This window comes from Cibotium barometz, chromosome 63, assembly GCF_041138505.1.
Source record: "Cibotium barometz isolate CiBa-2024 chromosome 63, ASM4113850v1, whole genome shotgun sequence".
NCBI classification, from domain to species: Eukaryota; Viridiplantae; Streptophyta; class Polypodiopsida; order Cyatheales; family Cibotiaceae; genus Cibotium; species Cibotium barometz.
In genome coordinates this window covers 25,717,243-25,744,809 of record NC_141108.1, presented here as the reverse complement: position 1 = coordinate 25,744,809, position 27,567 = coordinate 25,717,243, and the positions used below count along the sequence as shown (strand labels likewise).

The window sequence follows — 27,567 nt, the reverse complement described above, 5'->3', positions numbered from 1 at the left end:
TAGCCATATATGCTGTCATGGCACATAGCATTGTGAAGATCCCAAAAGGATGAGTCCCAGAAGGCCACGATGGAAGTTTTTTTTAAAATAATGCTAAATCTACAATCGCAGTGTAAGCATGTGGCAAAGCAAGTAGCTTAGGCTGCTATATGCAGGAAGAGAGTAGATATTGCCATTGAAGAGGTCGCTGAGGTAGATGATGGCATGGTAGGAGAGCCCGTCTCAAAAGTGGTGGTTCACAGGAAATGGTGCCTCCATGAAACAACAGAGTAACAAAGAGAAAGCGAAAGCATTTGGAATAATGGTAGAGCATAGCATCAAGCGAATGACAGGGCGGTGGCAGCACTGAATGGTTCACAAATTTCTTTAATTAAAAAGATCAAATGTAAGACCTAAAAATTGCCTTATTAAGCCCCCATTCACACACTCTTGTGAACACTTAAAACCTTGTTCACATGCTATGAAAGTATGTTTGCATATTGTTTTTGGTAATGACCTTTACCAGTGAGTTGTTCATATGGGTTCTCTGCCCTTGCATTGGCATAAAATGTTTGTATTATTTTTTTTCTCTCACCCAGATTTTGTGAGGGTCCCCTACCCGAGCCCATGGGTGCTCCAAATGGTTTGTAATGTGGTGTGTGTTGAATTGTGCATGCATGGGTTAGTTTCCCACTCGAACTTCTATGTTCAAATCAGACTCAGTGGTTCCGCCTATAAGCGAGTCGGCTCAAAATGGACTTCGTGTCTAGGATGATAGACACACACCCACACACTTGTTGAACACTCCAATTTTCATTAAGGGGGAGTGTTGAGATTGGCAATGCCAAAATTGATGGGGTGAGAGTGGGGTGAGAGATGAGCTGGTCAAATTGATTGGTGGAGAGATTTTATGCACACACCCAAGTTTACATTGAGGAGGGGTGTTGAAATGTGCAATGTAAATGAATGGGTTATTTGGTTGAGTGTGTAAATGCACCCTAGAGGTGCAAGATATTGTGGCAAGATAAGAATGCCATATGTAATATTGTATGGTTTGTAAGTGTTGACCAAAAGAGTGGAAAAGGGAGTGCCACATGGATGATGACATGTAAAGTAGGATAAGGCTAGAAAGTCTATATCATTGTATGGTTCATTGGTGATATGCAATAGAATTGAGTGTTGAGTGTGCAATCTCTCTCTCTCTCTCTCTCTCTCTCTCTCTCTCTCTTATGGAGTTCTTAGTGTGGTATGATCCACCTTAATTATGTTACTTAGTCTATGTCTATCACCATGACCAATCCCATTTTAGGATTGTTTAACAAGGTGGGGTGAGGGGAATGTTAGATTGTTGTTAGAGTTTGAGTCTGCTACCCTAAGTGAGTCAAAAGCCCAAAAAAAGGTTGACTCAATTACGTACATTGCCAGTTGGGTCCGTAGCAAAATTGACAATATTTTGCATACTCTAGCACCGCTAATCAGGCACTTCAGCAAGAGCTTATAAAGGATATGGACAACTTGGAAGTAGATCAAGAATCAACATGAAAAATGTTAGAATTGGCAAAAATGCACCATGTCTGCATTGGAGAGCACTTGGAGACAAGTACAAGTTTTTGGAGTAATATGTAGCATTTGACTGAGGAGCTTACAAAAAGCAGGGTTTGTGGGTTATGACCCCAAACTAGTAGACCATCCAATAGGCTTTCGAACACATATTTTTTTAATGGAATGTTCATTTTAAGGACCTAGCCCTCATATAAAACATAGTTTTTTTTAATGGAATGTTCATCTACTAAACCTTTCCATACATATGTAGGTGTGTTTATTGTGGGCTTGGCTTTTGTAAATAAAGAGACCATTGATGTGGTGTTTGCACCATGTCTACACACATACCACATGTTGTATGCAACATTTCATTTCTCAAAGCATCTAAAATGCATTTCACGTCCAAGTATGTATCAAATGCATGGGTGGCTGCCACAGGATTCACAAAAACTGGTAAATTTTCTTTTCCACGTGTGATTGTTAAAATACTACTTTTTTGGTAGTCAATATAATCCTAGATTAGTAATATGTTATTAATCTGTCTGTGAGACCCCTTTGCCCCCTCCATGCATCGAATTCCCGGTTGGTAGCAGCGGAAGTAGCTTCCTCTTGCGCGGGGCAGGGTTTCCCACTTGGGGCCTCGCCCTCGAATGTCCGGACGAGACTGATCTGGTGGTCATTCCAAAACCGAAACCGGGAAAATTTCTCTTGCCCAAAAAACGGGGATGATTCCACCTTTTTTATTTTCTTAATGAATTTTCTAATGGGATCAAGAGACTAAACTATCCGTCACCTGATTAAACCAGATAGAAGGAAAACTATCACTGACTTAGTTTGAAGAAATCAACGCTTTTTTCCTAACCGAAATCAGGCACAGCCGTTGATCTAATCATTTGAGAAAACCAACGCTTTTTTCCTAACCGAAGTCAGCCACCCACAGCCATTGATCTACTCATTTGAGAAATTCTTCAGGTTTTTATTTAACTACTTGAATTCTAAGCGTATTCCTATTATTTTAATTTAATTATTAAAACTCCAATGGTTCGAGCCCATTCGGCCCATGGGCTAGCCACCACCCAACCACCGGAATCGGTAGAACTAGACAATTACTCACCCACCCATAATTGAATGCCTTTCTTAACTTTTGCTTTCGAATAAAGATACGAACACACTTCTCTTTAAAACTTTAACATATAAAATAATCCATTGGCAAACAGTTATTGGTTACAGATGTCATAACTCAAAAATTCCATCCAGTCCCTTGTTTCTCAAAAAACAGTATCACTCTGGACTCTCCGTTGTTGAGACCAACAACTGATCAGCCAATGAGATCGAGTAACAGATTACAATAATTATTTTATCCATCATACATATCTTCCACGACATACACATGGGTGTCATAGGCACCGCGAGCCCGTGCATCTCCTGGTTAGAACCCGCTAGGATCCTCCTTACGTGTCCTGGCACTTCACTGAGGGACCGCTTTGTCAGCCCTTGCCCATCGTACTGGAAGCACACCATTTTTCAACCATATTGAGGCTGGTCAAGACCAGGGCAAGACCAGGGCAGGCTTTGCCGCGTGAGCCGTCCTTTGAACACTCCCTGCCAGTTGTTGTTTTGCAACCAAACTTCCCTTAGAAAAACATATACCAAATGCTCCCTCCAGCATTCTGGCGTAAGACAGTCCTTTAAGAAAAAAGGGTTTCTAAGCAAGTTTTCAGTTTGATTTTATTTTGAATACAAGGAGAATTTCTTGAATCAATATCCCAAAAACTTCTTGATCAGAATTCAGAATTTCATACCAGAATTCCTCGAATTCTATAACCTTGATCCACAGATCAATTTGAAGGGCCTCAAAACCTAGTTTCAGATTTGGCGGGAGTTTTGAGTGTATTTTTCTAAACTGGCCACACTTTCTTTCCTCGAAACTGACGAAAGAGTTTGGTCTTGGTCATAGTCTAATTCAAGGTTCGAGTCGGATAAGATTTTTCCGACAACATGGGTGTAGGAGCACCATCCATGAGTAGGGATAAGGGCAAGATTGCCGTGAAAGCTGATTAGCTTGTAAATTTGATTAGTATGAGTTAATTGTGATTAGCTATGATTAGCTTGTAAATTTGATTAGTATGAGTTAATTGTGATTAGCTATTCACATTGGCCTATATACCATGGCCCCCTTTTTCACACACACTTATTAATGTCCACCCAACTTGGCCTTTGGCCCATAAGCCTATGTCCCCACTTATACTTGACTATTTGGCCCAATACAAGTTATGCTTGGCACTTGGCCTCATATATACAGCTTATTCCACTGTTTCATTATGAACCATCCCCACCCAAATATGTTTCGTCCTCGAAACATGCTCAAAGTAGAACGATAGCCGTGGATGGTTTGCAAAGAACTAGGGTTGGCCACTCAAAGCATGGAGTGATAACATGGGTGTAGGAGCACCATCCACCATGAGTAGGGAGAAGGGCAAGATTGCCATGAAAGCCGATTAGCTTGTAAATTTGATTAGTATGAGTTAATTGTGATTAGCTATTCACATTGGCCTATATACCATGGCCCCCTTTTCACACACACTTATTAATGTCCACCCTACTTGGCATTTGGCCCATAAGCCTATGTCCCCACTTATACTTAACTCTTTGGCCCAATACAAGTTATTCTTGGCCCTTGGCCTCATATATACAACTTATATCCACTCCTTCCCTTCATTACAAACTATCCCCACCCAAATATGTTTCGTCCTCAAAACATGCTCAAAGTAGAACCATAGCGTGGATGGTTTGCATAAGCATCAACATGAATCACTTCATACTTCTTTGCCAAAGCTACCTAAAAGAGCATCATTTGAGCCTTTGAGACCTCCAAAACTTCATGAAATGCTCCCTAACACATTGCCAATCATGGCTAAGAAGTGTATATGTCAATTGCATCCATTTGAGCCTCTTTTATGCCTCATAACAGTAAATTACAACAAGCTATTTTTTTTTTTGTTTTGGCTCAAGAATGCACCTTGGATGCATCAAAAAGGTGTTCCATCCCCTCCAGCATAGAGGCGGGTTGCCATGTTGCTTCATCTTGAGGTAAACCTTTCCACTTGACAAGGTATTCACGCAAAGTGCGGTTGCGTAATACCTTCTCTCTTTCTCCCAACACCTTCTCGGGTATGTACTCCACCATGCCATCTTCACTCATGGGTGGAAGCTCCTCCAATACTTGCACTTCAGGCCCAACATATGCCTTCAAATGTGATACATGAAATATATCATGTATTCTTGTAGTAGATAGAAGTAGTAATTGATAAGCCACTTGATAAGCCACTTCACCAACTCTCCTCAATACTTTGTATGGCCCATAATAACAGTGTGCAAGCTTTGTGTTGGTACTACCTTTGAGAGATCCATATCGAGTCTTAGGTATCCTCAAGAACACAAAGTCTCCTTCTTTGAATTCCAATGGCTTTCGATGTGCATCTTCATAATGCTTCATCTTCACTTGAGACTTCTTGATGTTCTCTTTGCATGTTTGTAAAAGAGTTTGAATTCTTTCCACTTCATCCCTTGCATGTGGATTTGCATTCTCTTGCTTGAATGCTACAATCGGTACATGCACCTTATAGCCATACATAGCCTCAAAATGCAACATTCCAATACTATTATGATAGGTGCTATTGTAGGCAAACTCTGCCAAATGCAACCAATCATCCCATGCATGTTGTGTTTCATAGCAATAATGCCTCAAGTAAGTCTCAAGCCACTTATTGACCCTTTCGGTTTGACCATCGGTTTCCGGATGATAGGCCGTACTAGGAGTCAACTGAGTGCCCATGCTATCAAACAATGCATGCCAAAATATGTCCGTAAACTTCACATCTCGATCACTCACTATTTGTTGCGGCATACCATGCAACTTGAACACATTTTCCATGAATTGGTGTGCCACCATAGATGCTGAGTGTCTCACTTTTGTTTATACAAAATGGACAGCTTTTGTTAATCAGTCAACCACTACATAGATGCTATCCCATCCCCTCTTGGTAGAAGGCAAGCCGGTAATGAAATCCATAGCAATATGCATCCATTTACCCTTTGGAATGGGTACAAGCTGAAGCAAACCAATGGGCTTGTGTGTGGGATTCTTATTAAGTTGACAAGGTATACACTTAGCAACATATTCTTTGACTTCCCTCCATAGGCCTTTCCAATGGAAACTTTTCCTTATGGCATTATAGGTTTTGAACAAACCCAAATGTCCTGTTCATGGGAGTAGAATGCATCTCATCCATGACCTTTTTCTTGAAGGATGAGTGGGGTACAAGATACACCCTTTTCTTATAATAGAGGAGACCATTGTGTAATCGAAAATGAGGTAAATCATCACAAACACCATGCTATAATTTTTGCACTATTTGTGAAGCCTCATCATCAAGCATATATTCCTCTTGAATCTCCTCAACCCAATCATTATGCACTTCCGTGATGGCCGATAGAGAACATGCCCACATTCTAGAAAGTGAATCCGCCGCCACATTCTCCTTTCCCTTTGTATATGTGATCTCAAAATCATATTGTTGAAGGGTAGCCAACCATCTTCTTTGCTTAAGTGAGAGGTTTGATTGAGATAGGAAGAATTGAACCCTATGGTCACTTTGCACCTAGAATTTGCTTTCATAAAGATAGTGATGCCACTTCTTGATTGCGTGCAAAATGGCAATCATCTCTTGATCATACACATGCATCTCCATCTCTTTGTCATCAAGTTTGTGGCTTTCATAAGCAATGCCTCCATGATCTTGATACAACACTACACCAACGCCTCTTCCACATGCATCCGCTCTAATAGTGAAAGGCTTAGAATATCCGGGCATACCAAGATAGGTGCTGAAGTAAGCATTCTTTTTAGCTCATCAAAACTCTTTTGTGCCGTTGCATCCCAAAAGAATGCCTCTTTCTTCAACTTGTCCGTCAAAGGAGTTGCTATATGTGCATACCTCTCAATGAACCGATGATAGAATGATGAGAGACCTGAGAATGCCCTCACTTAAGTGAGATTGGTGGGAGTAGGCCAATTCTTTACACATTCCACCTTCTTGGGGTCCACCTTGATGCCATCAATGCTCACAATGTGACCAAGGTATTCCACCTCTTTTGCCATGAATGTACACTTGGTTTCTTTGGCATACAAGTGGTTGGCTCTCAATGCATCAAATACCTCCTTCACATGAACCAAGTTCTCCTCTTCACTCTTCCTATACACCAAGATGTCATCAAAAAACACCAATACAAACTTGAAGAGGAATGGCTGTAGGACTTTGTTTATCAATTCTTTAAAAGTGTTTGGTGCATTACGTAAACCAAACGGCATCAGCATGAAATGATAGAGACCTCTTTCGTCGGCGGTAACAAAATGCCATCTTGTGCTCATCCCCACTTTTCACTCTTATTTGGTGGTAGTCGGCCGGACCGTAAGTCAATCTTGGTGAATAACTTGGCACCATTCAATTCATCCAAAAGATCATCAATTCTTGGGATTGGGTACATATTCTTGATGGAATTTTTGTTAACATCCCAATAATCAATGCACATTCTAAAAGTCCCATCCTTCTTCTTTACCAATAAAATGAGCGATGCAAATGGCGATTGACTCGGTTCCACCCAACCAATATCAACGAGCTCTTTAACTTGCTTTGCCACACCATCTTTTTCCACTTTTGACAACCTATATGGAGGTTTGTTGACGGGCTTTACATTTGGCTCCAACTCAATTGCATGATTAGCCTCCTTCATTGGTGGCAAGCACTTGGGCATATGAGACACATCTTCACATTCTTTAAGTAACTTCTACATGCCCTCATGTGTAACTTTGCTCTTTTTTTCATTGTCTTCATCCTTACAAAGTTGCAAAACATACATATAGCCACTCTTCTTCAATTCCCTCTTGAGTTGTGTGCTATTGATCAAGGTTAACTTTAAGGTGTCAAAACAATGCAATGTAATGTCTCCTTCCCATGCATAAACCTCAAACAGCTTTGCTTCAAATTCATGGAAAAGGTTCCAAGAGTTGATAGCCAATCACACCCCAAAACCATATCAATGGGCCCTATATCGAGCACTAATAATTCACCTTTGCAAGTGTACTCTTTTGAGAGCATCAATTCCACATTTTTGCAAATCATTGTGCAATCCATGCTATACCCGTTTCCTACTTCAACTTTTCTTTTTTCATTGCCAATGCATCCGGGTATAATTTCAGATTTCCCAATGATTTGTAGTTCACAAAACTATGTGTGCTACCACTATCCACCAACACAAATGCATCTCTTCCCTCGACCTTAGCCTTGAATCTCAATGTGTATGCCCCTTTACAACCAGCATAAGATTCATTGGATATGGAACAAAGAGAAGTATTGTGTTCATATGCATTTGTAGCACCCAAAGTATGAGGTAAGCCATCATCATAATCATGAAGATCACCAACCGGGGTCAAAAGGAAACTCCCCATCCGGATCTAAAGAATAGTCGACATCCACAAACTCAGGTGGCTCTTCAAATGGCTCCAATTCTTTGTCTCATTAGTGTCATCTACCACCTCCGAGTAAACCATATTAATCTTGACATTGCGGGCTTTGCACTCCTTCCAATGATCCTTGCTATACTTCCCACCACATTTGTAGCATAGGTTTTTGTCCCTCATCTCATTAATGCGGTCTTCCTTCACAATTTTGGTCTTGGTGACTCTATCATTAGTTGGCTTTGCACCCGCTTGTTGTGAAGGCTTTTGAGAAGTATTTCCACCCTTGAAAGCACTCGCATTGTATGGTTTTCCACCACTATCATAAACAGTAGGAAATTTGGGTACATTTAGAGTGGTAGGAGATGGCTTTGTGAAAGCATTTGACCCATAATCCGGCCGACGGTTCACCCATAATCCGACCGATGGTTCACCCATGTATTTGCATAATTTTCTTTATATACCTTAGCCAAGATCATTGCATCCTTGAGAGTTGTTGGTCTTTGTGCCTTCACATCCGTTCCAATTTCATTCTTTAAGCCCTTGATGTACTTGACTATTTTGAATTCCTCACTAAGACCTTCAACATGAAGCATAAGTTTGAGAAACTTATGTGTGTACTCCTTCACACTCATGTATTTTTGTTGTAGATCATCCCATTCACAAACCATTTTGTCCTTGTGCATCTTGGAAGTGAATGTGTCCCTCATATCTTCTTTGAAAGCATCCCAACTTGTGGCCTCATAACCTTGTGATTGAAGATGCCTCCACCATGCATGAGCATACCCTTCCAAGTGTAAAGTGGCGAAGTAAACCATAGCCTTTTCACTTCGAGGGTTCATCTCAAAAAGGCCTTGAATTCATCTCCATTACTATAACGATCACCACACCTATGCATAGGCCCATCCACATAATGATTGTAATCCTCAAACTAACCAAAGAGATCTTCCTCCACATGAGGTCTTGAAGCACCGCCTCGATGAGTATTCCCTTTGAATGGAACGTGACCATCACTCCTTGGGACTCTTGAATCTTCATTTGGAGATGCATGAACTTTGGCTTTGGCAGCATCATTTGGTGAGTGTGTAAACATTGGGTTGCGCATAGCACTATGAGTAGAATGAAAAATTGGGTGATAGTTCTCCTTATCCTTAACATGAGCTTGTCGAACCTTGTGAGACAATCCACCCTTGTCTTCATCCTTGGTCTTCATGTCTCCATGCATACCCCTAATCTCTTGCACAAGTGCTTTTGTTATGGTGCCCGTAATCTCTTGCATCATACTTTCCATCATGCTTCTCATCATCATCATCATTTGTGACATATCATTTGTCATTGTGTGGGCATTGCTTGTGCATTTGCTCCCCCCCACATGATTTGATGCATTGACCACATTTGCAAAACTTGGCCTAATTTTCACATTATTGACCCTATGTGCCGCATTTGCAATGTTGTCATCTTGTAGATTCACACCCTCATCACCAATCTCTTCTACCCGATCCTCATTCACCATTTCCCTATCTTCTCTTATATCATAAAGCTCCATTCACCATTTCCCTATCTTCTTTTATATCATAAAGCTCCATTGCCTAGACGAACGTCCCCTTGGCATAATGGCTGAAAATGGGAAATGGCTAGTAGAAGGCTTGAATGATGTTGGAATTGAATGATCTAGGGCTCTATTGAAAGCTCTTGATATACAGTGTAAATATTCAAGAACATTTTTTTAATAGCCCTAATATTCTCTGTTTTAGGTTTTTACACTGCTGAAAATTGGAATTAGGCTATAGAGTACTCAAAAGTCATCGGATTTGGATGAGATTTGATGTGTGGGCTTGTGATGACAAGTATTAACTATGCCTAAGAGGGTTTTTGACCAAAGTCAAAGTGCATGTATCCTATGTTTTGACTTTTTGGTCAAAGTTAACCATATAGGTCTGACCCCCCAAACATCGGATTCGGGTGTACTATGGATTGTTGGGAAGCCCTAGTGATGTACATCCATCCTATGATGTCATTTGTCCCAAATAGCTTGCTATTTCTAACTGGACACAAGTTTGACCTCCAATGAAAAATGGCAAGTTGGGGATCCAAATGATGTCGGAACGGAGAGGTAATGGCATAATACATGTGATCGTTCAGCCGATGAAGATTGATTTTCATGGAGAGCTTTGATTGCTAATCTCCTAGTCAAGCCTTCCCACCCTTTTACCAAAGTTTAGAGTCCCCGATGGCAAGAGTTGGGGCCATTTCTTCACTCCGAGTACCTAATCCTCTTCCTTACCACTTTACCACAACACTCACGGCAAGAAAATATTCACGACATGCTCCCCTAGCTTCTCCTCCAATTGCCGAGGTACCCTCACACATCACTTGAATACTAAGAATTGAGATGTGAGTACAAAGTGATGTGAGGTGTGATTTGAACTTCAAAGATATGGGTAGGATGACTTACAATGTTTTTCATGAACTCATGCACATATCATAATGTCAATCTCATCATGTCCAATGTCTTCCACAACACCATATAGCTCCAAAAGTATCAATCAAAACGCATGTATGCCTCTTACATATGTATATCAAAAACATGGGCAATCAACACCTCCATGTATATGTGTATTAGGCATTCACATAAGCATACCATGTGCCATTACAAGTATTGATTCATGCCTTCAATGCCAGTCAATGCATTCCAATTTCATCGACAAACAAGGTGAATCAAAAGGCATATGGATTGGCACGTATCTTGACATTCCCAAGAATTGAGATGGCTTGAATGTCACATCAATGATTAAAGAAGCATCAAATGGTTCCAATGGCATGCAATGGTGTATGGATTTGATCAAAACTGCCAAACTTGAGACAAATGGCTTAATCATTGGTATATTTGAAGCATTAGCTTGTGTAATGGCATCATTAGTGTGATGAATGATGATTAGACAAGTTGGAATGGTCAATGTTAATAAATTAGGGTTTCTTGGAAAAAAAGCCCTAAATCTCAAGGAAGGATTCAAGAACTCCAAGATTCAAGTAAGAAATGCAAGGAAAAGCTTAGAAATTGTTCAAAGATTACCTCAAAGCCTTGCTTCCTCTATTTTTAAGGTTTTTGGAGAGTGTATGGTCTTCAAATCTCAAGAAATAGGCCTCCAAAAAGCTTGGATATGATGAGGAACACCATTGCTAAGATAAATGGAGCATTTAGGCATGATTTAGAAGCTTTCTTGGTGGATTTCTCACACAAAAAAAATGGGCAACATGCTGAATTTCGCAGACCATTTGTGGCCTCTCCATGGCTCAAATCATATGCCTAATGTGCCCCATAACTCCCCCATAATGTTTTCTAAATGATGGTTAAAAGATTTGGAGTGATTAGAGCAAGAAAGGTGATGAAATTAGGGTTTTCTTGAAGCACCTAATAGCTGAAAATTTTTGCATCAAAACATGGTGAAATTTGGGAAAAATAGGATCAATGGAAAGCTCTAATACCACTGTAAAGAACTAGGGCTGGCCACTCAAAGCATGGAGTGACAACATGGGTGTAGGAGCACCATCCATAAGTAGGGAGAAGGGCAAGATTGCCACCATGAAAGTTGATTAGCTTGTAGTTTTGATTAGTATGAGTTAATTGTGATTAGCTATTCACATTGGCCTATATACTATGGCCCCCTTTTCACACACACTTATTAATGTCTACCCTACTTGGCCTTTGGCCCATAAGCCTATGTCCCCACTTATACTTGACCCTTTGGCCCAATACAAGTAATGCATGGCTCTTGGCCTCATATATATAACTTATATCCACCGCTTCATTACACCAAGTAGTGGAAGTGTTCCTTAATGGGTCCTTGCCAATTCAAGTAATGGATAACTTTGAAGATGCTTTCCCTTTAAAAGCAGTACTTCCCCCCATGAGAATCTATCAATCAATGCTTCCTCTGGCAAATCAAGGAGAAAGAAAGTCATGTTGGTGAGCTTCTCAACTTTCTTATCAATGAATGGTCCTTTGGTCCATACCCTAGTTTACATAGAGAGCCCCCCCAAAACCTCCTTCCAACACTTGGCAAAGATTCTTTAAAGACAGGGGAGACTATCTTTGATGTTCTTACCTCCCTAGATAAGAGTAATTAGTTCTTCCTACATAATTTTAATATCGTTGTCCCTTACCCTAGGAGGCTTCTTATTCTAGTTGCTTGCCAATTTGTCTCATTTTTTAAAACCAAAAAAGGGGGAAAAAAACCCTTGTGGAGGAAAAGGAGACAACTCCCACAAGGAGCCTGGCTAGGTAAAAGGTGGAAACACCTTTTGGTCTTGACAACTTTTAGTCGGCTTCATCTACCCTTCCCCCTCACATCCATGGATTTCAATCCTTGATCTTGCCTTGGTGCGCTAACCTTGTTGGGGATCCTATATGGAAAACCATCTTTAGCAAGTTAATTTCCTGCTAGGCGGCTTCCTTTTTGTTATGCTATCAATCACATATTCTCTAGATTGATTATCACCTCCCTTGGTGGACCATTTGTTAATTGCATCCCCAAGCACCCCTTCTTCTCTTACTACCTCCCTAGGTGGTTCATATTCTAACCTCTTCATGGAGTCTTCTTGCAACATCATAACCTTGTCAAACATTACCACCTCCTTCGATGGCCCACTTTTCTAGTATCATTATTAGGATCACATCCATTGGTGATTCCATTCTTCACCTTTACATTACAAACCCTTCCAAGAATGTCTTTGGATGGGGGGGGGGGGGCATGGTGGGCAGTATTCCATGGTACATCCCATTGCTTGCACTCTATCCATTTGAAACTTGCCACCTCCCTTGGTGGACATTGTGCTTGCCTCTTCCCCGCTTCCTTGGTCCCCCCTCTTGCTTCAATAACTTGTTTCAGTAACCTCTACAAAGGTTTGATCATAAGTTTCTACATTCCCAGCCATGGTGGTGGTCCTTAATCCATCATGTAACACACCTCTAGGTGTCTCTATTCGACTAGCACAAAATTTATTCATTTTCTACCATAGAAATAAGGTACCTTATCTACACTAATTAAGAATAGGTTCACACACTTTCTTTTCAAAATAGCGAGGTTTCCCTTTGGAGGTGCTTTGGCATCACCAAGATGAACGATAAAATGAGTGGTCTTGTACCCACTTGAAGAAATTTGATAAGCTTTGAGAAGAGAATATGGGTCCCAAACATTTTTTAATTAATTAATTAGTTTGAGGCAAGAGGGACCTTAGGCTTAGGTTTATTAACATACATTAATTGAGATGACATGAGGCACTTTATTTTCAAGGCGGGTGACGTGTCTAGACGGAGATTTTAAAGAAAAGAGAACTGTGTCGAATCTTCTTAACTCGTCCGATAATCGCCTCATGTAGGTATAAAAGCTACTTGGCTACCTTTTTCATCTGGGTGAAAGGCTGAGAGAGATAGCCTCAGCACATAAAGGAGGTCGGCCATCCTAAGGTCACTTTGCAGCCCACCCAAGATTCCCAAAATATGACTTCGGCCACCCATTGTTTTGAGCACATAAGGAGGTTGGCCAGTTTCGAGTCAGGTGATCGGAGTTGGCCAAAATACTTGAGCACATAAGGGCGGCCAGCCAACGAGACCTTAAAAAAACACACATGTATTATGATCACTTTTTTGCGCAAATATGAATATAAGAGTGTTCTTTTTTGTAGTTGCTTAGATGCGTGCTACGGGGGGAGACCACTCCGTCAAAGTCACGTGGGAATCAAACCCGGCCCTCCACAGGTTGTTAGACCATCATTGTTGAGAGCCCACCTCAATGATGCAGGCCATGCACACACAATCTCAAGAGAGTGCCTACCTCTCATGAGATTCACACATAACACTAACACAAGCCAATGCACACACAATCTCAAGAGAGTGCCTACCTCTCATGAGATTCACACATAACACTAACACAAGCCAATGCAAATGATGAACACACGAATAACACATGCAAAGTACAAACATTATGCACTGTCAAATAATAACCCAATCAAACATAAAACAAATGACACACATACGAAACCACACACAATCACAGAAAATGAACACGCTCACATGCATACACACACACAGAGAGAAAAAAAACCTAAAAAATCCTACGAAATAATGGGACACCGTCCAATAGCTCACCTTAAACCCTCTCCATCATGTGTCCTGCAAAACCAAATGGCTTTCATTAGGCATAGTTTGAGAAATGTTAAAGATACACTTTGACAACAACAAATCCAATATTACCTGTGTGAGAATGGAACTATTCGTCTCACGTAATCATTAAAAAGAACTATTCTCATTTGCAAGCCCATGGCCCTTTGTCAACTCACACACCTCCATCTAAGAGGTTCATCGATGTTGGGGTGTGGATTGACTTGATCAATGGGTTCCGTCTCTCCTTGCAATTGCACATAGTTGTGCAAAACACAACAAGCTACGACCACAGAAGGAGCAAAGGGCAAAGCAACATTCAAATCTCTGAGTATGCCATCTGTTTTTCAAGATCCCAAAAACGTTCTCGACTTTCACTCTTCCCTTGGCAATATGTTTATCAAACTCATTTTTCTTCTCTAGGTTCTCTCTTGCTTTCGATTTGAATGCCTTCAACAAGAAACTTGTTGGCTTATAAGCAGAATCCTCGACGATGTAAGATCTAATATTCATGCCGTCTATGCATTTAAGAGGGCTACTAGGACATTGCATGCCTTCAATTGCGCATAGATAGTTGATCCCTTGAAAAGAGTCGAGTCATGGGTCTCGCTAGGCACGGTGCAAACAACATTCCAAAATGTCTTTTTGGAATTTATAATTCCTTGCAAAAGGATACTGTGAAACCCATGATGACTAACATATTGTGCTAGAAAATACTCAAGCTCCGGCTTTTGTGGGTGCCATCGATAGCTCCACACATATTGGGAAGCGTAGTGATGTTTTCAAAGTCCAATATGATTTGGCTTAAGCGCTCCCCGGAAGGGACTGAAATGTGCACTTTCTCTAACATGCTTTGGGTACAAAGCACACCCACTATAATGTGAAGGTTTTTCCTAATGGTTGAATCACCTATACCAAACAAATCCGAAACCGTTCTAGAAGAATGTCCATGTGCTAATCGCCACAATACACTAGCCAAGGCAAGATCAGCTTGAATGGGCTCCCTTCTGACAAAACCTCCTACTTGTGCGTATGACAAATAAGGCTCTATAATGTGTCTAAGGTCATGGAAAGCTTCATAAGACATTCGATAGTACATCGTATATCTATGCTGGTTTTGCAAATGTGCCTCACTCCAAAAGTGAGAGTGAATAACGCTCCAAAATGATGTTTGTCGTGGAAAGCACCACCACAACCTAAGACCCTCTTTTACCAATCCTTCTTCAAGCATAAGAAATAAAGCTGTCCAACAGTAAATCAAGCACATGAAACCCGATGACATGAACTTTGACTCTCGCGCATAATCAATCACACTACGCACATGACTGCGACTACTACTAATTTGGTGCATGTTCTCCAAGATAATGAATAGTAAGGCTGAACAATCACCTTCAATCTCCATCCTACATGTACACACATTGCATAAACTTCAAACTGTGTGTGTGTGTGTGTGTGTGTGTCTCTGTGTGTCTCTCTCTCTCATGTAAAATTGAGAAAAAATAAGATGTGTGTAATTACCTTTGATTTAGAAAGCAATTTTGTGATCTCCATTTGCATTCACATATACATTTCCATTCTCTTTGTTTCCTCCTCTAATTGTACTTTCATCAGCTCTTTCGTTTCACGAGACCTTGCCGCTTCCATTTCTCGAATTGTCTCACACCATGTCTTCATGCCCTCCCCGAGAGTTTTAGAGATTGTCACGAGAGATGAACGTTTTGGCTCTAACTTTTTGGGCTTTTACACTCGGCAAGTTTTCCTCCCTCTCAATATTACCACTCTCTTTTCCCACCCCATCTCTCTCCCTCACAAGGTTTGGGTCAGTCTCCTCTCATGAGCCTCACTGACATCTACACCTAGAGGTTCTTAAATATCAAAGACCATGGGATTTGAGGTAGAGCTATCTACACCACCTGGTATCCCAACAGCTTTTTCTTTTGAAATACTTTTTCTTTAATGTGTCAACCCTAGTGCTCACTTGATCATTTGTGTATGCCCCCTCGACCTCTTTGTTAGTTGTTCTCTGTAACCTCATCCCAATTTTTGTTTCTAAAATATCCCTTTTTCACATGAGACCAACGCTCCTCAAAATGCTTAATGAGTGCGTAAGTGGAAGCCTCATTCCACAAATCCTTTAAAGTGGAACGAGCTTGTTTCACACCCCTATGGTCACAGAGTAAGATGGTGAATTAATAGAAATGGTTTTGTGTTGTTGGTCATTTCCCCCCATGTGTTGAGTCCCACCGTTATCATTCAAATATCCCTCCCAATCAGGATCGGTCATCATGGCAGTGTAAATGTTTTGGGATTGTTGTGTGCATGGCACTCTATCCTCCTCAATTTCCCCACTAGTCACCCTCCCTAAACCCCTCGTGCATCTCGGAACATGGAAGGGAGACTAGCTCATAATGTGAACCTGTTTAGCACATAAAAGTGATTGCCTCATGAGTAAGTGAGTAAGTATAATTAACTTTATTCCCTACTAATCTTGATGCATAAAATTCCATTGTGTGTGGGTAGATTGGTCATAGCCGTAGAGTGGATTAAGTATGATTAATTCACAATCTACACAAAGTATAATTAATTAAAGTATGATTAAGCATAATCTACACAAAGCATGATTAAGTATAATCTACACAAAGCATGATTAAGCATAATCTACACAAAGCATGATTAAGTATAATCTACATAAAGCATGATTAACTCAATCTACACAAAGCATGATTAATTAAAGTATGATTAACTCACAATCTACATAAAGCATAATTAATTAAAGTATGATTAAGCATAATCTACACAAAGCAAGATTAATTAAAGCACGATTAAGCACAATCTACATAAAGCATGATTAACTCAATCTACACAAAGCATGATTAATTAAAGTATGATTAAGTATAATCTACACAAAGCATGATTAATTAAAGCATGATTACACACAATCTACATAAAGCATGATTAACTCAATCTACACAAAGCATGATTAATTAAAGTATGATCAAAGCATGATTAACTCAATCTACACAAAGCATGATTAATTAAAGTACGATTAAAGCATGATTAACTCATAATCTACACAAAGCATGATTAATTAAAGTATGATTAAGCACAATCTACACAAAGCATGATTAAACACAATTTACACAAAGCATGATTAAACATAATCTACATAAAGCATGATTAATTAAAGCATGATTAACTCAATCTACACAAAGCATGATTAATTAAAGTATGATTAAAGCATGATTAACTCATAATCTACACAAAGCATGATTAATTAAAGTATGATTAAACATAATCTACACAAAGCATGATTAATTAAAGCATGATTAAGCACAATCTACATAAAGCATGATTAACTCAATCTACACAAAGCATGATTAATTAAAGCATGATTAACTCAATCTACACAAAGCATGATTAAGCACCTTGCTGTGAGAAGAGAACGTCTTTTGTGCAGATCCGTTGTTGAAAAGAGAAGAGAGGAGAACATCTTTTGTGCTTGTTGAGGAAGTAGCCGTTGCATGAGGTTGCCGTCTGCTGATTGAGCGTGAAGGAGTAGCCGTTGCCTGAGAATGTCGCCTTTTGCGCTGGCTGGTCGACTCGTCGCTGGCTGGGCAGCAAAACTGGGGCGGCACGACCCCAGTCGGCTACCTTAAGGTTACTTTTTGGGTGGGAGGGGGTGCTAGCTTAGCAAAGGCCCTTGCGTTAATGTGGTTGGCTAGCCGGTCCCCATTATGTGAAGAGAGAGAGAGAGAGAGAGAGAGAGAGAGAGAGAGAGAGAGAGAGAGAGAGAGAGAGAGAGAGAGAGAGAGAGAGAGAGAGAGAGAATCGACGTGTAGAGAGAGATACGACATGGTGATTAAGAGAGAGGGTCGACCCGGTGTGGTTGATGCGCATGGTACCTTAGAATACAGTAAGGTGTTAATCAATGAATATGTAGTCTAGGCAAGGAAACAATTTCATGATTTGCCTCTTGACCCTAGAAAGACACAAACCTTGTCAATTTGAAAGCAAAGATGAAGTAAGATTTGCACGAGACCATCAACGACATCAAGACCGCATCAAATAAGTAGAGTGAGGGGCTAGCTCCCCGCCCACAAGAGGCAAGGATCCTCGTTTGCCACCAACTGTACAGCCCAGCCCTATGCAAGCCATGCGCCCCCATCTTTTCTTTTCCTGTTTTCCAATGGGTGACAAATGATCTGTATTATAACGCCTTGATTTTGTTTTTCTTTTGAAGGTCATCACCTCAATTCCTCTCTCTGAGGAGAAGAATGAAGGACCCTGATGGTGGAGAAAAGAAGAGGATAGCTTTGGTGCTTGTCGATGGATTGGGAGACGTTTCCATACCATCCTTAAGTTTTCGAAGTCCTTTACAGGTTGCGGCAACCCCCAACTTGGATACGATTTCTTGCTCAGGAATAAATGGCTTGATGGATCCAGTTGAACCTGGATTGGCATGTGGGAGTGACACAGCACATCTCTCGTTGCTCGGATATAATCCTCGAATCTATTACAGGGGTAGAGGCGCTTTTGAATCCATGGGAGCAGGTTTAGCCATGTCTCCAGGCGACATTGCTTTTAAGGTTGGCTCTTATTCCTGACGAAGTTCCACGCAGTGCATTTTATAAAAATTTAAAAGAAACTTGATCTTGAGAGTGCTTCATTAAGCATGTTAAAGGAATAACTGCTCTTGATTACATGGACTATGAGCATAATGCATCCAAAGCAACTGGTGGATATGAATCTCTGGCTAGTTTAAGGGTCAATTTCTGATTGCTTCTCCAGGCGTTCCTCTTCCAGATCTTGTTGCATCAAGGGCATGCCTGGCTTTTATCATTTTTGCATGAAGCTCCTGTCCGAGTGAATATTCAGAGTAGGGGGCAGGTCTGGTAAAGAGTTTCTTGTACCTCTCACCCTCACCTTTGCACTAAAGGATGATTTATGCACCTCCTCAAAGAAAACATGCTGGTCTCTTCATTGCTAGCCGTCATTGTGCTGCTTAGCTATTTCTTGTCAAACCTTGAGCTGCTAAAGGTTGAAAACGACGACGATGACGATGATGAGTACAACCCCCGAGGGCAGTTCAAAGCCTGATGACATGGAAGGAACCGAAGGGGCAGGAGGTCTATAGGAGGAGAAGGCTCGCTAGCAGAAACCAAGAAGAGCCATCCAAAAAGAATTCTTGCAAGGAAGAACCCCCAAGGAGAAGAAGCAAAGCGAGAAAGCAAGGGAGGAGGAGACCTCAAGGGATTTCCATACCCGTGAGGTACTTACTCCCGAGGGTCTGCAGAGTAACGTGATAACCTATTTTCTGCCTCTCATAAAGACATTTGAAGAGATCAGGCAGAACTGGCCGATCTACAAGGTGAATCACATGGTACCAGAGCAAGACATTGCAAACAATACAGCTTGCATCTAGGTGTGACACTGCGCCTCACTTCCAGCTGCAACTCTCCGAGGATTGACACACTTCAAACAGCATTCAAAGTCCTCTGGAGTTTTTTTTACTTGGAAACAGGAATTACCACCACGGATGTAGAAGCTCCGAGGAAGATTACAAAACATGCACCAAATGGTAGCATGGCAGAGAGAAAAAATTGGAGGCTAAGTTAAAGCTAATCCAAATAGGCCAAGTGGGATTGCAGACAATTGAGCTGTTGAAAAACGCCTTGAAAATGATCAATGGGCTGATGTAGTTATGTGAGCTCATTTCCTCAGAAAATGATGTGCTCGCCCAGATCATAGCCACAGGCACACGTGTATACTTTGGGACCTCTGCCGAGGATGTATTTCACACTTCTTCAAGTAATGTATCCAAGGAAGCATAACCTAAAGACGCGGAAGACTACTGTAAAATTGTGCAATAGTGGAAGCAGTGGAGAAACACAGCTGTCACTCGGTATGGAATAACAGAGGAGTATCTGAAAGAGTTCTGAGAGTAATCACCGGAGATCAAGGATCAAGAAGACAAAGAGTTTGTGACATCCCTTTCGGGGTCATGTATGACAGTCTCCATGGATGGTAGAAACTGGCTATGAATCTTATGGCCATCATAAGTTCTTTGTTACAGTTATAAATAATTGACTGCAGAGTTGTATGGACGATGGCACAACAGAACTTGCAGAAGTGCTCATGGAAGCCTGACAGTTCAGGAATCTACCAGGGCTTATGGGCTGGCTGGAAACACCTGATTACTCCATGAAGATGGTTGAGCCCCGGGTAGCATTACCACCATCCAATGCGACCAGTGATAGAACTGGGAGAATCGTCCATCTCAGACTGAGACTCCAGAACCAATCAGGGACGAGGATCGAGATTCTCGGAGCTGAGCGGCAATAAGAAGCCAACACTTGGTGATGTCACCTGGCACTTTTGTAATCTATAAATACGGTGTGGACCAGCCATTCGTATGGTTGAATAGTTCTAGAGATATTTACCTACCTAAACCATATTAACACCTAGTCATTGTAATATCTTAAACTGCAATACATTATGTTTGTGCAACATTGTAATGCCGAGCATGAAACACAGGGTTCTTGGTGATGGCAATGCAACTCTGATTGTCACACCAAAGAAGAGTATATCCAGAAGAAGGAAAGCCAAGTTCTCCCAATAATCTCCACAACCAAATTGCCTCATAGGCAGCATAACAAACTTCACGATACTAGTAGGCTGCTTTTTATTGCAAAGCGAGACTCAATCTACATGATGGAGGGGAGAACTTCCTCCCAAGTGACCGGAACAGGACGAGGAGAAGAAACAAGAGATTGAAGGAAAGCATCAAGCCTCTATGGAAGCTTGGATAGAAGCCGAATAGCCATATCCTATGTAGAGATATCATTGCCACATACAGCAAGCTCATCCTAGAGATCTTTCATCTTTGTGACGAAAGCAGATAAAGATGGAAAGGCAGAAACTGAAAGTCCAAAGCTGAAATCCGACCCGGAGACTTAATCTCGTAAAGATTTGCAAGTGCCCTCCAAACTTCATGTGCAGCATTTGCTGCACGCACATGAGAGAGAACAAAATCTTGACAATTCAACATCGGAAAGGAGAAAACACGGCGATCATTCGTTGCCCAAACATCAATATGTGCCTAAGTCACACCAACGGTAGAAAGGGCGGGATGGGGGGCATTGGCAGCTATTAACGAGCCAATCCCAGAGATCCACTCCACGCAAGGTTGATTTCACCTGCACCGTCCATAAAGTATAGTTGGAGCCATCCAACTTTGAAGACTCAGAGACCATATGAAGAGCAGTTGAGGCAGCCATCACTAAAACTCGGGCTCAATCTCAGAAGAAAAAACGCACACCTTAGAAGAAAGAAGTGTCCACCATAGGTACCAAGGTTGCCACCAAAGCCAGAATCACCTCAAGACCCCCTCTGCAAGAGATAGTGTCCACTGGAGAAGAAAACGCAGCCAACTAGGGGGCTGCAAACCTGAAAATACAGGCTGACCAGCTTCCACACCACTGAAGAGAAAAATGCTGATGAGAAGATACCTGTAGGCTGAAAGTGATGAAGCCTAGAAAAAGGTAGAGCAACCAGCAGCAATCGTCCAAAAAACGCAATCTAGAGGGTTGTGAATCTGAAAAACGCAGAGGTGAAGGGGCTGTATACAGGAGGGCAGAATATGGGGCAAGAGAGAACGCTGAACCTAGAGCGATGATACCATGAAAGAGTGCACAGAGTGGAAGCAAGATGAGCACTAGAGTGTGCTGATCTGAGAAGTGCAAGAGAGAGAGATATGAAGCTAATAAGCTGAATATACTGCAATGAAAGCAATCCCGAGCAAGAGACAAACTAGTCTCATAAGTTGTAACACACGGAAGCTCTGGGAGTCTTCTTTCAGCCCTAAACACCACTTAGAACATGCTGATGCAAAAACGCAGACAGAAGGGAGAGAGAGAGAGAGAGAGAGAGAGAGAGAGAGAGAGAGATGCTGGAAATTTAGTATATTTCATATAGTACAAAGAACAGCCCGAGGCTGCCTTGCTAAAAAGGTGAACATCACCCAAAACAGTCCCTAACTTGGACCCATTCCTTAAAGGAATGAATGAATCCTACAATGAGCACGTGCCCCTTTTATAGCCCCTTTGGACATCTTGGAGTGCTGGCTGACCAGCAGTCGGCCAGACGATTGGTCACATAAATCCATAAAGCTGTGCCGCTTGGTCTTCTTGCTATATCTTGATGCGTTTTCAGCCGCCTTGCTATCTGGTACAACCGACGCCTTCTGTAAGCAGCCGACAGCAGCTCCCATGCCTTCCATGCCCTTGCTCCATGTCCTAGCTCTACTGCTCTTTTTCTGGCTGCCCCCTTCTGGACTAGCTCCAAAGAATGTCCATGGCATTTCATGCACATGACATTCCCCTCTACTAAACTTGATGACGGGATTCCAACTTGTTCTTGGACGACTGTCATCGTCCCATTCTTTTCCCGAAGTCCCTCTGTCATCCATCCATCCCTGGCAACCCTTTTCTCTTAAAACCCGGCTCGGTTTCCAAAACCACTCTGACTCTGCACTTCTCCCCTGTAGCCGTGTTTTGACACCGTGAGCCGTGTACCACCTCTCCTGCAAACAGTACACGGACACCGATTGGCCCCAAAACGCAGTGGCGTCCCTTGCGGTATTTCTTTAATTGATTATAAGAGCTTTGATTACAATAAGGCTGGGAACTCAGCCGTCATAGTAGAATTCCTGAAGCCTGCAAATACCGTGCATCATGGCTTCATATCCACTCGGCATCCACAAACAAGTCCAGCCATTGTTCACCTCAAAAGACTCTCACACATTGAGTCGTGCATACAGAAGTCTTTTCCCATGATCAGGACTGCCACAACCATCCATAGCCTCTCACCCTATGAACAGCATCACACCCTGACACATCCAGTGCTTCTGCATCACAACACAGACTCCCAAACTGTCTCTCAAAAGAGAACTCGCATCACAGCATAGCATACCATACAGTCGACACACCTGTACCAACCCTCTCTACCTTCCAAGGGTACTATCCATCTCTGTCATGTGTTGGATATGATAATTCAACTAAGAAGATTGATCAAAACATACTCAAGGTGGATCAAAGATTGTACAAGACATCATGAATATGAGGGACAAAAATTGGTATATGCAGAAAATTGATATGAGATTAACACAAGAAGACACTAATTATGATTAGACATCACTTGATCACGACTTGTACCTTATTTAGAGACTCCTCTACCCTATTTTTAGTTGCATGAGTTGCATGAACAACATGCACCAACCATTTGTAGGCTTTACACACCAACCACTGACCACTAGCCTAACAACCACCTATTAAATTGGACTAAGGAGTTGGGATTACATTTATCCAACAATTCCCCCTTAAGACCAACTTCTTACAAGAACATGAACAAGACTAATATATCTCCTTGACACAATGAGTAAGAGTCCCCCCTTAACAACAACATAGGGTAGTGTACTTTGCTCTACAACTCGTCAAGTTGGAACAACATAAGTCTTGACTCAACCACATACATGACATAATCTAAAAAGCATACTCATCATCTATATCTTTTATACTAAGACTAGAACAAAGATTTATTTCTTCCTGTTGGTTGACTTCTTCAACCACATGTGCCTTTGCTAGCTTTTGATCTTTTTGGTAGCACTTTGAGGATGGATGATTCGTCTTTCCAGAATACTCACAAGGATGTTTGGAGAAACAATCCTTAGTAAGATGATTTGTACGACCACAAATAGTACACTTCTTCTTTGCCGATGTCGTAGTAACAGTGTATGCATAAGGATCTATCACATCCTTTGTAATCTTCTTGTCTTCTTCTTGCAAAGAATTTATGATACTTTCCAAAGAAGGGACTGGCTCCTTCTCTTTAAGTACCATCACAATTTGTCTAAAGCTTGAAGATAAGCTTTTAAGCAGGATAGCAATAGCATCTTCTTCAGGAACAGGAGATTTAACATAAACCAATTGTGTCATTAAGCTCTTCAACTTGTTAATCAAAGCTGCCAAATTTTCATTACTCCATGGTTAGATCAAAGAGTTGCATCTTCAAACCGATCTTGGAATGCTTTGCCTTTTACGTTCTAATAATTCCCAAGCTTCCATAGCTGACTCAACATTATCAATATAATGAATAAAATCATCTTCTAAAGCAGTAATGATAATACCAAGTGCTTGCTCATCTTTTGCTTGAAGTGCAGCCGTTGCTGTAGCAGAAATACCTGCTTTATCATCAGAAAGTGGCTTGACCGTACTCCACAGATTTTTCTTCATGAGGTAGCCCTTCATCTTGATTTACCAGGTATGAAACCCAGTTCCGTTGAATTTGTTGGGAAATTTGAAACTCATGATGATGAAATATGATACTTTATTTTGAAATCTTGCTCATATAGATGATTTAAGCCCAAATAATAAAAATATCATCAATATAAATCAAGATAAGTATCACCATGTTGTTGGAGCAAAAACTGCAGAAAATAGGCGACTGGAAAACGTCTTCATACAGCAGCTATAGTGAACTGGCCAATGTGTAGCGACGACGACGAATTGTTCAAATTAGCAGAAAACGACCTGCGCTGATGGCGATGGCGAATTCGTCGAGCTGCGATGAAATTGGCGTGTGAGCTTCGTTGTAGGGGATGCGTGGGGCCAAGGCAAGAAGGCTATATCATAATTTCAAGGTATCATCACCTCAGGTGCAAGCACGGAAGCAAACTACAGCATGTTGCTCAAACAGAGAAAAATTGGTTATGGTGATTAAGAAATTGATTAGGGTTTTTGCTAATAAACTAAACCTAATTGGGTCAAGCTCTGATACCAAATGTTGGATATGATAATTCAACTAAGAAGATTGATCAAAACATACTCAAGGTGGATCAAAGATTGTACAAGACATCATGAATATGAGGGACAAAAATTGGTATATGCAGAAAATTGATATGAGATTAACACAAGAAGACACTAATTATGATTAGACATGAACCAAACTTACATAATCACTTGATCACGACTTGTATCTTATTTAGAGACTCCTCTATCCTATTTTTAGTTGCATGAGTTGCATGAACAACATGCACCAACCATTTGTAGGCTTTACACACCAACCACTGACCACTAGCCTAACAACCACATATTAAATTGGACTAAGGAGTTGGGATTACATTTATCCAACATCATGGATTCCCTGTCCCCTGCCCAATCAGTAGCAAGGCTATACCAAACATGTGTCCATTCCTGTACCTTCTGTCTGCATGTGACCTATCTCCTGGAGAAACCCAAAAACATGTTTCCTCGAGAAACCTATGACCTGTTTCCACATGAAACCCTTAGGCCGGTTTCCCTTTGAAACTTCTGTCCTGTTTCCATACAGAACCATTCATGGCACCATTCAACAACAGTGCCAACAACGGCATACATCTAGTTACCTGTTCCCTCATGAAACATTTGGAAACATAGACATGCCTATAACTGTAGGTCCCTTTGTTCCTTTCTAGCAGGAAGAAAACAATATGCTCCATGAGCATGCAGCCATGCGAGCTTGCTTCACTCCCATGCCAAGAAACACATTCAAGTGACCTGTACTTGCAGCCAACCAAAACATCCCATAAACAATCTCAAAACAGTCTTGGCTCTGCGCCTCCTTCAGCCCGCTCCTTCCAAGAGAGAGAGAGAGATAGCGAGAGACGTGATCAGCCTGCCTGTGTTCAGCCCAGCACCTCCCCTCTTGAAACTGCCTGCAGTCCTGGCCGCCTGTCACGTGCACACCAGTCAGGTGTACAGTGACATGGCATCATTTTAGCATCATTAGCATCATCAGGGGTCATCAGGTATTTTACTGGCATTTATGCAATTTTATAGGCATTTTACAGGCATTTATGGGGCAGCCGACAACAGTTGTGGACATGGCATCTGGCCGACAGCACTTATGCTGGCCGACCAGCAGCATTCATGCATATATATACAGGCGCCTCTCCATTCAGCAAGTCAAGTCCATCATTCAGCATTCAGCCTCAGTCCCTCAGCGTTTCTACTCCAGAAGGGCTGAGAACATCATCGCATATCAGTTCAGCAGCATTCAGCAGTGTGTTCTCCAACGCATCTCCTCCAGGAAGCTTTGGGAGCAGCATATTCAGCCAACGCATCAGCATACAGCATTCAGTCCAGCATATTCAGCAAACGCATCTATCTCCTCAGCGTTTCCCTCCCAGGAAACAGGAGAGCATCTGCGTTTCATCATCAGGACAGCAGTTCATTTAGCATATAGGCAGCATATTCAGCAGTATAGATCCATTTGGATCTCATTGTAACCGCATTCATCATCTAATATAGCTGCATTGCATTGACACATATTTGTCTATCTCTTGAACATCATTAAGTGCAGTTTAGTTAGACTAAGGTTGTGATTACTACGGTCTTAAGCTCTCACATGTCACACCGCCTTCTATGGTTGGGAGAGAGGGAGATAAAGAAAAGTCCAGCGCCTACAGTCTAGCCCTTGCCTGCTGCTGTCCAGCTGGACACAACGCTCCCTGCTCCCCACCGTTATTCTGCAGCCAGCCGCCTGTAAACTCCCCGACCAGCCTTCCAAAGGCGTGTGGAGAAAAGCACGTACTGTTCTGTCCAGCAGCTGCCTACAGTTCCCCTTGTGCGTGGAGAAAAGCATGCACTGCTCTGTCTTGCGCTGCCTGCAGCCGCTCGTTTGCCGAGAGAGAGAGAGAGAGAGAGCATGGCATGATGACACCTGTACCTGCAGAGCGGCTGTTCAGTCCGCCTGCAGCCAGTCCAACAGCCACCTAACACCTTCCCTTCTGCAACCCGTCAAAAGCCTGTAGAGCCTGTTGTCCTTGCAAAGGAGAACCATCCCACATGTGCTCCTCTGTCCAGCAGCCGCCTCTGTGCAAAGGAGGAAACCGGCGTGTAAGAGCAGTCCTCCTAAGCGGAAAGCACACCTTCATCAAAAGATAGGCGCCTCCTTTCTGCCCGCCAGCCCCTCTTTTGAAAAAGCACACACGTGGCCCCAAAAATAGCATATGGGCCACGTTTTCTTTCATAAAGGGCATTATAAAGACTTTAAAGGTTTTTAAAACCTTTAAGTTAAAATCTCTTTGCCCCCTTCACACTTGGGGTTGTCTACACATGGGTTACTTTTTTTTAAACTCCAATCTGATGCCATTCACACTGTCCACCATGTTCCCGTGCACACCTGCATATTGTCCAGAGAAAAACACAGGGTCGTGACAGGTTCACTAATGAAAAAGAGAGGCAAGGGACGGCGGCCTCGATCGGGTATGACAGAGCGGCTACCATGAAGTCCTTCAGGGGGTTCAAGACCAGAAGAGACTGAAACTTGCCAC

The 27,567-nt window shown here is 41.8% G+C and overlaps 1 protein-coding gene across 5 annotated transcripts in view; it reads left to right on the top strand.

The window, feature by feature from the left end:
- The first annotated feature begins 18,160 nt into the window (after window positions 1-18,160).
- LOC147603880 (uncharacterized) overlaps window positions 18,161-27,567 on the top strand; it is a 37,047-nt gene continuing 27,640 nt past the window's right edge. Inside the window, exons 1-2 of one of the 5 annotated variants that reach the window (XM_086796262.1) lie at window positions 18,161-18,313; window positions 18,439-18,784. In XM_086796262.1, coding sequence (XP_086652388.1) covers window positions 18,473-18,784 — 312 coding nt within the window. In that variant the 5' untranslated portion in view covers window positions 18,161-18,313; window positions 18,439-18,472. Of the gene's footprint in view, window positions 18,345-18,438; window positions 18,785-27,567 lie in introns of all 5 variants that reach the window. The other 4 variants (XM_086796263.1, XM_086796260.1, XM_086796264.1 and 1 more) reach the window with 4 other exon arrangements.